Genomic DNA, 12,912 nt, shown 5'->3' with positions numbered 1-12,912 from the left:
TGGGGTGGATGAAATAGAGAAAAGACGTATCCGATCTATTATATCAAGCGGCATGCCACGTATCTGCGAGGCAGCCAGCGGCGACGGTCGAACTGGCCGAGAAGGGTTCATCTCGGTGTTGAAGGTGCGAATTGGAGACATTGGGTCGGGAACAGCCGTTGCTGTCTTCGCCGACAACGGCGATGCGCTCCCACGGCCATGTCGTCTCATCTTGCGCGTTGTCAAGATTTTTTATAGAAAACGAAAGGAGGGCGGAAAAGAAAAGAAAAGAAAAGAAAAGAAAAAGAAATGCAGCAACCCCGACAGTCTCCTCCCAGAACGGAAGATGCAAATAGAGCTGCGGTTATTATGATTAATTATGAGCTTACAATCCGGTAGCCGAGCGCGAACTGTGGGGACAGGGCCTGGAGGAGATTTTTATAATTCCCGTATCCAACAACAATTCATGGCGGCCGTTCCAAGGTAGCAATGACAACAGAAGCTTGGATGTGAATGTCGAACGTCGATCAATCATTGGCTGAGAGAAGCAGTCATAGCTAATGAGTTCATGGAGGGAGATCAAGGTCAGGCTGCTGCATTGATTATCAGTACGGTGTTATATGATTCTATGTGGAGTTGGAGTTGAAGTTGCTGACCGCGCAAGAAGACAAGGCGGGAGAGAGCGAGCCCGACCACCACAACTGATAGAGTTGCCGAGCAGCTCCCAGAGGCGCTGGAGGCGGTGCAAGGCTGTTCCCTGCCGTCTTTCGAAGCTGACTGATGCCACAGAGGGGGATTTCCAGGCTGCAGGCCCGAGTCTTGGAGCTCCCTGGCGCAGGGCCGGATGGAGGAACAGCAACGAGCACGAGCGCGGCGAAAAAGTGGCCAAGAATTGGCAGCCTGCGGAAATGACGGTGACGGCTCCTGTGTACAGAGCCGGACGGGAAGGTCTCTGTCTCTGTCGCTGTCGAGGTGGCAGGCGAGGTGAGGTCGCGGAATGAGAGGAGCAGTCGAGCGAGGACGAGCGAGACGTCGAAGATGATGACGGAGGACGAGACGGCGAGCAGAAAAGCAACACTAGAAAGGCAAAACGCAGGGGCCAGAATGGGGCTTGGCGTCACTTTTTTCGCGGGGGAGTCACGTGGAGAAGCCGAAGCGACGAAAAGGGAAAAAAAAAAGGAAAAAGAAAAAGATGAGAGGAAAAAAGAACAACAACGACAAACCGCTGGAAAGAAGAGAGAGAGAGAGAGAGAGTCGAGAACGAGACGCGGGAGCGAGACAGAGACGAGGAGATGATGAGCAGGAGGAAGCAGAAGACGCAGAGACGAGTCGACGGGTGCAAGTGCGTTTTCAGCCCCTGTTTCAACCCGCATGAGCGTTCTTCACCTGCGGCGGCGGGTTTGTCATCGCCTTCCCTCGACCCGGCCACCCGCTTTTCTAGAAGCTTGCCAGCGCTGCTCCCTTGCTTGCTGCCGGGCTCTCGGGCTCCTGGCCGCTCGATGCAATAATAATAATAATATACGACTTTAATACATGCTCCGCCGTCTCGGATCCCTGCATGATAACTTGACTGCTTAACAAACCCACCTGATGCGTTGGCGAACTCTCTCTCCCAAGCAGCTATTGGCCACAACGACCCCATGTCCAGTCAGAAGAGCCGTCTCCATCTCCACTGCACTCAACAATCGATTCGATCTCATAGCGTCTCGGATGGGGGAGGCTTTATTTCTTTTTTTATTTCTTTTTTTTTAATCCCCCCCCCCCCCCCCTTCTGAAAGCTTATTTTCGATGATTGGAGAGAGGAGGGAGGGTTCACGGAGAGGGCCTAACAACCAAGAAGTAGGTGGCTACTTCGTACGGTCGAGAGAAGAGCATAACCAAGGAGGCACGCGAGCAAGTGACAGCGCCGCCTGCAAATGTACTTCACGGCACAAGAACGCCGTTAGACAGAGAGCTTGCTCGCTAACTCGCTAGCTCAGCCGTGTTTGTCCAGGTAACCCTAGAACCACAGAGGTCGAGTAATGGGGCCTTATCCTCTACATATGTAATCATCAGCTTTGATGGATGTCGTCAGGACAAACCGTGACAAGGCAGGATCCCCTTCTGCTGCCAATTTGAAGCATAACCGGTTTACACGTCAAATGGGAGTGGACAGAGGCAAATCAGGCACGCTCCCAATGTTGCCACAGTTACTGTCATGGCCCACGGAGTCGTCTGGGTGAGGGTCCCATCCGGTTGTCTCATACTTAACTCCGGCCCTTGCTGCCGAATGTCTGGGGAACTCTTTGATGCATATGTAACTAACGGCTTCAATGGCTATATCTCCTGGTATTAAGAACAAGCTAGTTCGGTAGCATAATTAAGGAGAGCCCATATGATGCATTTAATAGAGGGAAAGAGGGGAAATATATGTGTACAACCTGCTTGCTAAATGGGCATCTGGTCTGTTATAAATCTCATTGAGAAAGCTAAGGAAGTTCGTTGAGCGATATATCTTTCGGTGCAGTAAAAAGCAGCGGGATATAGTCGGGCATTGAGATGCATATACGGAGCAAGAATCTCTTACCTACTGGGATATGACCGCTTGGTACGGAGTACATGCTAAGGAGTGTAGAAGTATCGCTCTGCATCAGTTTGGGTATTCGACCAGGTAGTTGCGTCCAGCAGGGCCGCAACAATGTCATTTTAGCTACGGTTAGCCGCTTTAGTATCAAAGCTTGCAAGGCACAGTTAATATCAGTAAATATGCCATGCCGTGGGAAACGACCTAGAAGAGGTAGGTAGATCCTATCCTACGGGAAAAAACCTAAATGTATTTTCTAAACCCGAGCACTGCCAGATACCTAGTTCCAAATTGTTCCGTAAGATAAATGGCTGAAAAAAAATAGAAATAAAGATAAACCAATTGAAAATAACAAATTGTCAAGAGGAGATGGTGCATATGAACTGTAAGAATCAAGCTATTCTATCATTCCTTCTAAATCAGTATAACTCATATGTTGTGTACACATTCACAGTGGTTACCGTAGCCACCTGCACTGGGCGGATTGAAAAACGTCCACTCGAAATAGCATCACGAATATCGCAGGGTAGCATGGGGAACAGAATTCCCAATGAGCCGCATGGGCCTTCGGTGATAAGGTCATAGTCACTCAGATACTCAAGTCTGTACAGAGGTATGCCTGAAACCATATGGAGCTGGTAGAGGGTCGCATCAGATACCGGACCATACTCTGGTAGTAGCGGTGGGATTTGTGCACGCGGTGCTAAAGTGCAGCAGTCACGGCAACATATTGCTAAGTCGGTACGTTCCAATTCTCGTTGACGTCGGTGCCGTCTTCGGCGGGCGCGGCTGGATGATCTACGATCATCTCTCTCTTCGTCAAAATGGACGCGTCGTCGGCGAGAGCGGCCGGCGATTGGTAACGGGCCATAGTCTTTGCCGCCGCGAGAAGCTATACGATCATTCCCTTCGTCTCCAAAAAAAAAGACTTCTACGTCTGGAGCCACCAGCTGTTGGCGGACGACCATAGTCTCTGCGGCTGTTGGAGCTGCCAGCTACTAGTGCATTGTCATAGTATTTCCGACCACCTGTATAGGGTACTAAAGCAGTGCTGGTGGGCAGTGCAAAGGGATCCGAGGCTCTAGATGAGCTCTCAGGAATTTGCAATGCCCTAGATGTCGATCCGTAGACTTTGGATATTCTAGATTTTGCAGAACTTGCATATCCATCAGGTGGTCGTGGTGAGCCTGTTGCATAACGCTTGGAGTCGCGTTCTCCATACTCCGGTACCTTCTGCGCCTTGTCTTCTTTGTAAGCTAGAAAGTCCGGAACCGCTGATTTGCCGGAACGGCTAGAGTATGTCCCCTTCTTGGTAACCATGGTAAGAGCTCCAAGCAGTATTTCGTCTTGGAGATGATAGTCTTCAAATGCGATAGTGGAGAGTGTCTGGGAAACAGAAGAACTGGGGTTACCACCCAGGTATTTATATACCCATTTCAGCAAGTGAAAATCGTGTGACTGCCGAACTTTCTATAATAAACGTGACATTTTCAACGAAGAAGTGTATCTTTGTCCATTCAATCCTCAACTCCATTCCAGGGTAGAAGGATAGTAGAGAGTGTGAAGGATTCTTTCAACGGGCTCATTGAGTGAGTCTTCCACTTCGTTATGGTGATCCTAGTCTGCCAAAGGCATTGAAGACGAATTGAATATATTGCGGCCGTGATCCACGGAATGATGCAAACAGGTCCTGGAGTAGTCCATAAGCCAGACTCAGTTTTAGTCCAACTTTTGCCGTTCGAGCTGCCGTATAAACATCATGACGGGCTACAAGAGCAATCACTGAATTAGTAGCTAGTCATAAAGTATCATATAGTGAAAGTGAAAGGGAAGAAAAAGAAATATTACCGAGTAAGCTGTAGACGCCAGAGAAGGATAGCCCAGCGGTGACCGTGGATAAGAAGTCACGGCTCCCACGAGCATGATCAACCGTTTCTTCGAATATGCAAAAAGCCACGGCTCCTATTCCAACCTTCATGCCCAGCTTTGTACCCTCCTTCAAACCCCCGATCATGGATGTGTAATTTTTGCTCTTATGGTACTGGTACCATCCGGTTGGGTTGGTAGGAAAGCGATGGGCGTTCTCAGCACGAAATCGAAAGGCAGCCTTTGTGCTTCCGTGAGAAGCTCCCAGAGCCATCCCTGAGGCGAACGCAGCCATTGCACTTAGCGGAAGACGAATGCCTACATCGGTTCCTAGACGCGGCGGGTTGTTGTTGTCGAAAACTGCGGATAGGGTCACATCGTCCTCCTGCGGCGGAACTTGCGCTTGCAGCGATCCCATGGCGTCAATTGCGTCTTCTCTCTCTTTTTTTTTTTGCCCTAGCTCACAGCCACTGTGTATGTCAGGAAGTCGAAGGTTGTGTGCGGGTCGAGTTTGCGCTCTTCCCACGACCAGGAGAAGGAGGAGCTCGATGTTTTTTATGCTCGAGAGAAACTGCTGAGCTTGGCGGCGGAGGCAGCGACGCCAAGACTGGCAAAGCTGTTGCGCGCGAGAAACAATCCAAGGCCATCCATCCGTCGCTGACAAACGGCTACCATCCTTTAAACAACATCGCACCTAGGAGAGCATTAAATGTCATATTTGGTTATTTGGCTACTGGAAATCCTCTCATTTTTAACATGGTAAGCACGTATGGGAAGGGGAGCAAAATGACATCAAACTAATCCTTCTTTCCTGCAGGCCGAGCCAAGATGGACGCTCCGGTTAAAGAATCACAACGTCACCGTTCTACTGCTGGTGTCTCCGGTCGATGCGTTCGACACTATCAAAGCCGCTCTATTAAAAGCGCTTTGGATTCGTGGGATAAAAGAGATAAACGGGAAACCTGTACCAGATGACGTAGCAAATATCGAGCTGGGCGTCCCTCTTGACCGGAATAACCTAGAGAAGGGCTGGCAACCGCTGACAATACCTGATGGCAAGACAGATAAGGGGGCGGGGAAAGGGAAGAGCAGTGTCTTCAACTCTAGTCCCCAAGGAGCCGATCTCAGAGATGCACAGGCTATTGCATTCAGATTTCGGAAAGCATCAGAGAGGAGCGCAGTCAAGGACGGTGATCTCGAGATGGATCTGGATGACCCCGGCTGGGATGTTCTGATTCCTTCATACGATGATGAAGACGAAGACGAGTGATGGCATATGCCTGGTTTTCAGAATCCATCGAATGTTCTAGCATGAGAATGTGATACTCAAGCGGATACATGGACATGGAGCACAGTAAACATGACACAACCGGCCCTTTGCAGGCCCTCCTAGAAAACTAGAAAAAACATGGACCAGAAACCGATATATCGCTTTCAGGCCTCGGGAGCTTCTTAGATCAACTTGCCATCAGGTTAGTGTAGGACTGTGTCTGATGAGCAGCAGGCCATTCCTCGATGCCGGCTAACACAGTAGATATATCCCCTACAAAACAATAATATCCAGCACTACTACGGAGTATAACTATCGCTTTTTATCATTTTCCTTGTAGATCTGCTGGGCCTTTTCATGCCCAAGTGCTCCAGTCCAGCCCTTGGGTCTTCCGAGGCCGTTACTATGGCAACCGGCGCCGGATTAACATGTTTGTTGGCTGCATCAACATTGCCCTATCAGGTCGAGTTCGACAAACCTGCAGACACGATTGGGGGAAAGCTGACAAGACGCAGTCTTCGAGTCTTCTCTATATTAAATAGCACATTTTCTACGTCTTCTCCAGCTATCCAGAAGGGTTTATTTTCTTACGCCTATATTGGCCGACACTCGAAGCTGTGCGCGAAATATATTTGTTTACTCCTTAATCAATCTGCACCCATCAGCAGCAGTACCCTCCTCAGGCGATATCTCCCAGAGACATAATGGCGGCCTCGGGCGGCGCGTCTTCAATCCAAGTGACCGTTCGAGTGCGGCCATTTACTATTCGAGAGGCCGCACAGGTATCTAAATGCGACGATGGCATGGTTTTCATGGGCGACGGGTCCCTGGCTGGCAATTCAGCCCCGAAGCTACAACAAAAGGGTCTACGATCTATTGTCAAAGTGGTGGACGATAAGTGCCTGTAAGCAAATATTTGGTTTACCTGCCCCCATTAGCATACTTGTAGGTTGCATTGCTAACACCCTTTTCCCTCTATTATATAGAGTATTCGACCCCCCTGAAGATAACCCCTTACAACGGTTTTCCAGATCAGTCATTCCGAACAGGGCCAAACGCGGCAAAGATCAGACATTTATGTTTGACCGTGTCTTTGATGAGAATACCAGTCAGGGAGACGTGTATGAGGCGTCTACAAAACATCTACTCGATAGTGTGCTGGAAGGATACAATGCTACAGTCTTTGCTTATGGAGCCACAGGGTGTGGAAAAACACATACAATCACAGGAACTCCACAGCAGCCTGGAATAATCTTCTTGACGATGCAAGAACTGTTTGAAAAGATTGCAGAACGGTCGGAAGAGAAAGTCACCGAGCTGTCATTGAGCTATCTGGAAATATACAACGAAACGATTCGGGACCTGCTTCTTCCCGGCGGAAGTAAACAGGGACTTATGCTCCGAGAAGATGCCAACCAGAGTGTATCCGTATCTGGATTATCGACTCATCGTCCTCAGAATGTACAAGAGGTGATGGATATGATCATGAGAGGAAACGAGTACCGAACAATGTCTCCTACCGAGGCTAATGAAACATCCTCTCGATCCCATGCTGTGCTCCAGATAAACGTGGCGCAGAAGGACCGTAATTCAGACCTCAATGAACCTCATACGATGGCAACCCTGAGCATTATCGATTTGGCTGGAAGTGAGCGAGCAAGCGCTACTAAGAACCGCGGTGAAAGACTAGTCGAGGGCGCAAATATCAACAAATCTCTCCTCGCTCTGGGCAGCTGCATCAACGCCCTATGTGATCCCCGGAAGCGCAACCATGTTCCATACCGCAATTCGAAATTGACTAGATTGCTGAAGTTCTCTCTCGGGGGCAACTGTAAGACGGTCATGATCGTCTGTGTTAGCCCTTCGAGCCACCATTTCGATGAGACTCAGAACACACTGCGCTATGCCAACCGGGCCAAGAATATCCAAACGAAGGTTACAAGAAACGTTTACAATGTTAACCGACACATCAAGGACTTCCTTGTTAAGATCGATGAGCAAATGGCCCTTATCAATGAACTAAAACAACAGCAAAAGGACTACGAGTCCGTCGCCTTCGCTAAATTCAAGAAGCAGAACGAAAAGAAAGAATCCGTGCTACGTGAATCGTTTGCACGTCTTCGCAGTGCGTACGAGCATGCCTCACCCGAGAGACAGGAGAAAATTGATTGTATGGTGCGACTCAAACAAGTCAGTCGACGGATGTCAATGCTCTCTGCATGGATCGCTGCGTTTGACAACGTGTGCGCCGCTCGTGGGCAGGATAATACCCTGTCTAACCTCCAGGCAATTCGCAAATCTGCTCAAGGAGTACTTTTTGAATTGGAAGGTAGCCGCCAGCATTACCATCAGAAAATTGGAAAATCTTCTTGGGAGCGAGCCTTGGATTCTGCGCTGGAAGTGGGTATAAAACAACTCCGCGAGTTGGAAACGTGTGATCATACCGATATCGAAAACCTCAAACGAGAAGCTCAATTATTGAAATCTAATGCTCAATCTGAGGCTTTGAGTGCTGTGTCAGATCAGGACAAGACCAGTGAATTTGAGATTGCTCAACGGCTCCTTGAAGCGAACTTTGAAACCATATCAGCCATCGAACATATAATGCAGCTTTCGGAAGACGAAGCCATTGAAACAGGGAGGAAAATTCTTGGAAAACTTTTAGAATCATGTTGTGCTAGCACATCTAATGTTGTTAAGCCAAACGGAAGCAGTCCTATTAAAGCAGAAGCATTCCCGCCTACTAAGGCCGGAACTCCGAAGAGACGAAAGAGAGTGAGCCTGGTTGGACGGGCCTCACTCTCGAAATCCCTTGTTCCTCCTGTCACCATAACTCCCCCTGCTAACCAGACGCCAATGAAGGGATCTCCCCGGAGGAGAAAAGGACCTGGACTCAGAAAGAGTGTATACTTTACGCCAAAGAAAGCAAGCAAGCCTGGAAAGAGAAATGTCAGATGGAAAGATGACACCGCAGACGGTCCTCTTGCAGAATTCTCGAAAACTCCGCAAAAAGCTGCTCCATCCCCATTGCCATCGTCGGGCTCACCCTCGTCTCTCCCGGTTCCAACCATGGGCTCTTCTATTCCTCTACGGTCTGGCTCGAGGGAATCCTCTCCAATACCAACTCCACCATCTTTACCTAGTATGTATTCTAAAAACTCGAGATTCCAGACTGGTTTTTTGTCTAAGAAAGCCAATGAGGGCTCCCCCGGTCCAGCACCCGCGCCTCCTAGCTTAGCCAGACTTTCTTTATCGGATACGGAACAACCCACTCCTCTACGCCAGATCAGCAATAGCAGCACTCTAAATCGGAGGTCTCTCGATCATGAAACGGACAGCCATCCCTCTGCCTCTGAAGCCGAACCTATCAAAATCGATAAGATGGATGCTGTTAAAATCGGCTCTGCCATGCGACGCATCTCCAATGCTGGTTCTGGATCCACCGGATCTACCGATCGGCCTCGTCACCGTAGCCCAAGCGTTTCATCAAATAGCCCCCCAAATGAAAATGCCATGTTTACTGCCTCCCAGGCCCGAAGAATGGTAAAAAGCGAAAAGGATCAGGAAGAGAAATACGGTGTCTTGGGTCCCAGGACGTTCCCGGTCACTAAACCAGGCAGCCAACGACGAGTTACGTCCATCGACCTGAAAATCAGAGACGTGAGCAATTCGAGTAGAGACGGCGTCAGGTTTAGCACACCTACTATGACTTCTGGTGGTCAGCCTCGACCGAGCTTGCAGGGGTCAGCAGCCAATGCATATCGGTGATTTATCATTTTCATTTCTTCCCATCCCCAATCTTTCCTTTATTCTATTTCTTACATAGTATTATACCAATTAAATTTCCGCGCAAGGGGGGGGCTGTAAGTGAGTGTTGTGGCTGGCGTTGTGTGGAAAATTAGTTTAGCATTGCCATTCGGTTGTCATTTCTCCTTTGTATTAATTCAACTTTTCTTGACAGAATGTACTTCCGTTTACGACGCTCTAATGATCAGGGCTGTCTACTTCTTCAATACTCGTTGAGTTTTACTGGTTATTATTACTGTCAGCATAGAATAAACCATTCACTTGGTTTCCTGATAGCTATTTTATTGCTAGTGAGTTGTCCAGCCTCATATCCAAAATACCACCAATGGTTCAGGTAAAAGGCCATCTCCACCACTGTATTTCAAGAGTATCTACCGGCCACACAGCATTATGGGCCAAATAGTATTCCTTCGTTTAATTACGCAGCTAGCAACTCCAGCTCAAAGTTGAGGGGCGGTTTCTCGGAATACGGCGGCGAACTCGACAAATCGCGGATAAACAGACGGGGTAGGTATCATGGCATGCTATATGAAGTAACATTGTAAAGATGTGCCAAGAAGAAGGATATCAATCAGCGGGAGTACAAGAGGAATGCCATGGTTGAGTTTCAGTCCATCAACGTCTGGTAAAGGAAGACATGTTTTAACAATGAAACGGATGGGAGATCGGTTGATTTCGAGCTCGGGCGAAGGTATACAGGACGGTCTAACGTGGGAGGATGACAGCCGTCATTCTAGGCTAGCCCCTCGGAACCTTTTAGCAAGTTGTTCACCATCCGAGTTGGAGTTATGTGAAGAGTTGTGGAATGAGGAAGAAATTGGGGATTGACGCTTAAAGGGCCATGATCGTTTTGGGGGCGTCTCACCGCTCTCCTGAAGTATTGTCACGAGCGTGGCCCAGCCAGCTGTATTGAGCAATTGTATGCCATCGGCGGGATCATGTTTCGTAGCCACAGTGCAAAGAAGAGCCTCCTCATCCTGTTTCGAGTGAGAAAGAATACTGTCTTAGTCCGAGAAAATGATGTAGTTATTGGGGGATGGTTTATATTCTTACTCACCTCGTTGAGGATACCCATTCCATGCAAGAAGGTAAGGAGATGAAAGTTGGAAACAGCTTTGATGATTGTGTTAGGATCACTGCTGTCGGTCAATTTACTCGCAACACGTCTTAGATCTTGGCTTTCACCAATGAACTCTCGGTTTTCAATCGGGAAAGACGTGTCTGTGAAGACCGTGGTTGGCGTGGTAGGGAATCCGTGTGTGAGAGTGACAAAGAGGTATTCAACCGGAAAACTCGGTTTGGCATTCTCCTGAACACTGACTTTGTATTCATTTATTCTCCGGTAGAAAACCTCTGGAATATAGCGTGTGATGTTTGCATTGTTAAGCTCGTCTTCTTGTTGAACCAACATTACGGATGGGTCAGCGGATGGCTCGATTATATCTGCCCGCACCATTTCAACAGCAGAGTTGGAAGCCTGATAGGCACACACAGAAATTGCACCGTTCTCATCTCCGCTCAGGACACAGGTAACAAAATTTGAGCCGAATTGGCCGGTTTCACTCCACTTGCATGGTTTGGGGTTCCGTGCCTGAAGCTGGGATGCAAAGACAACCTCTAATGAGGAGAGATAGTAAGAATCGATATGTCGTTTGCAGACGACAGTTCCATCTCCGGCACCAGCATCGATGAGATCGGTGAAAATCACGCCTATCTTTTCCATTCCACAGAGTTTGGCTACATGGTCAACGTCCTTTTCGTTATTCCATTCGTGAAGGGTTACACCATCCACTTCATCCACTTGCGGTGGTTCATATATAGCTTGTACCACGGCTTTTATACCAAGCGGGACTTCCGTGTATTCTTCATATGTTCCGTAAAGGAAGCCAATTCTCTGAGATCCTGTCTTTCGCCAAAAGTCTAGGAGTGAATTGATAAGGTCAGGCGAGGAAAATTCGACATGATCAACCATCCTGAATTGTTGTGGTTGTAAAGTGATGGCACTTGGCTGGCATTTAGTACATATACCTTCAGGCCAAGCTGGGTGTCCAGATGGACAATCCTTCCTCACTCTATAAAACGGCTCTGAAAGGGGAGGCATGTAGGAGCTCTTCAGCTCTGGCTTGTTGGTAGACGAGTTGATTTTCCGAAGGTATGAGTTGAATGAAAGATGTTTTATCTTCTTTTCAGCCAGGTACTCTGGGGCATACGGTTCCAACGGCATGCAATAGTCACACATTCCCTTGGGACCATGTCGACACATCTTTTGATCAAGGGAGCGTGGAATCTTCCCATCTTTTTTGTCCAATCGGTTATCCAAATCCGATTGCCTCACAATTTCCCAGGGATTCTTTATTATGGCTGTGGGAGAGGTTGGTCGTTTTGTTGATGACGAATCATCCCGTTCAGGTACGGCACCGCCATCAAGACGGTGTGATGACTCTTGCTTTTTTGTAGCTCCTGTCTGTCCATTTAGGGAGCCATTTGCTGTGGATTTTTGCTCCTCATAGCCAACGAACAGCTTGTCACCGTGTCTGCGGTTTTCGGGTCAGTCATCACTGGGATCACCAACTTTATACTGAACAGCCACTCACGATAGCCCAACCCTCTGTATGGAAATCCCCTTTAACGTTGTAAGATTTCTCTCCTGGCCACCGGTGCCTATTGGTTTGTTCGAAAGAGAGACTGTGGTTGGATCGGTATCTTTAGGTAGGTTCTCAAGGATCTAGTAAATACGGCATGGCATGGTTAAAATCTTACTGCCTAAAAGAGCACCAAGGGTAAAATTGGGAGGCATCTAAAGCAAGATATACATACCTTTGGCAGTAGAGCCGTAAATTGTTCAGTCGGGCTAACCGTCAATCGAAACTGGCCGTTCCGGCTCTCAAATCTTAGAATTATTGGCCGCGGGGAAGCCATGTCTGGAGCGAGAAGGGTTCAAACTGTATCATTTGCTGTACTAGGAGAGAACTAAATAGCCACGGGAGCAAGTCGGAGCAAGTCTAGGGGGTTTTATGGTGAAAATGAAATGGTGAAAATGCTTCTTTGGCCGTGGACTTTTCTTTAGCCGTTGAAGTGTTTTTTGATGCTGCTGGAAGAAGGCAGAAGCTCAAAGTTCGTCATAGCAGAAGCAGTGCTTAAAAGCGGCGTCACTCTGGGTGCTATCTTGGTTGATGAGCTCAAGGAAACTAGCGCCGCTTTAAAGGTTACTATCTGGCCTGTTTTCAAATTGATACGAAGAATTCACCATCCTTCCCCAGCTTTCAGCCAGAGTCATAGTGCCATTATTATTATTATTATCATTATGCTCTCACTTGGAGAAGACTATGCACCCACAGATCTGAGGTGGATACCATGACAGAAATACATATACCCGGATGCTTTGAACACCAGCACTCTCTTGAGACTATCTTTTTAAGTGAACGGA

At 48.2% G+C, this 12,912-nt stretch overlaps 5 protein-coding genes across 5 annotated transcripts; 2 read left to right on the top strand and 3 right to left on the bottom strand.

Moving 5' to 3' along the window:
• Window positions 1-1,883: 1,883 nt before the first annotated feature.
• Window positions 1,884-3,862, bottom strand: TERG_06799 (uncharacterized protein; the record flags this gene model as incomplete). Its single annotated transcript, XM_003232762.2, has 2 exons — window positions 1,884-3,434; window positions 3,478-3,862. The coding sequence occupies 2 exons, from the start codon at window positions 3,860-3,862 to the stop codon at window positions 2,962-2,964; spliced, it is 858 nt and encodes a 285-aa protein (XP_003232810.1). The 3' UTR covers window positions 1,884-2,961.
• Window positions 3,863-4,148: 286 nt separating this feature from the next.
• Window positions 4,149-4,826, bottom strand: TERG_06798 (uncharacterized protein; the record flags this gene model as incomplete). The annotated part of the gene is made up of 2 exons (XM_003232761.1): window positions 4,149-4,309; window positions 4,391-4,826. The coding sequence occupies 2 exons, from the start codon at window positions 4,824-4,826 to the stop codon at window positions 4,149-4,151; spliced, it is 597 nt and encodes a 198-aa protein (XP_003232809.1).
• Window positions 4,827-4,884: 58 nt separating this feature from the next.
• Window positions 4,885-5,678, top strand: TERG_06797 (uncharacterized protein; the record flags this gene model as incomplete). Its single annotated transcript, XM_003232760.2, has 3 exons — window positions 4,885-4,901; window positions 4,975-5,167; window positions 5,226-5,678. The coding sequence occupies 3 exons, from the start codon at window positions 4,885-4,887 to the stop codon at window positions 5,676-5,678; spliced, it is 663 nt and encodes a 220-aa protein (XP_003232808.2).
• A 704-nt stretch (window positions 5,679-6,382) lies between these two features.
• TERG_06796 (uncharacterized protein) lies at window positions 6,383-9,446 on the top strand (the record flags this gene model as incomplete). The annotated part of the gene is made up of 2 exons (XM_003232759.1): window positions 6,383-6,582; window positions 6,665-9,446. The coding sequence occupies 2 exons, from the start codon at window positions 6,383-6,385 to the stop codon at window positions 9,444-9,446; spliced, it is 2,982 nt and encodes a 993-aa protein (XP_003232807.1).
• Window positions 9,447-10,213: 767 nt separating this feature from the next.
• TERG_06795 (nuclear protein localization protein 4) lies at window positions 10,214-12,404 on the bottom strand (the record flags this gene model as incomplete). Its single annotated transcript, XM_003232758.1, has 4 exons — window positions 10,214-10,462; window positions 10,543-12,019; window positions 12,080-12,210; window positions 12,303-12,404. The coding sequence occupies 4 exons, from the start codon at window positions 12,402-12,404 to the stop codon at window positions 10,214-10,216; spliced, it is 1,959 nt and encodes a 652-aa protein (XP_003232806.1).
• Window positions 12,405-12,912: the final 508 nt, after the last annotated feature.

Source organism: Trichophyton rubrum (genome assembly GCF_000151425.1).
Source record: "Trichophyton rubrum CBS 118892 genomic scaffold supercont2.8, whole genome shotgun sequence".
In the NCBI taxonomy this organism is placed as follows: domain Eukaryota; kingdom Fungi; phylum Ascomycota; class Eurotiomycetes; order Onygenales; family Arthrodermataceae; genus Trichophyton; species Trichophyton rubrum.
This window is presented reverse-complemented; position numbering and strand designations above follow the sequence as displayed.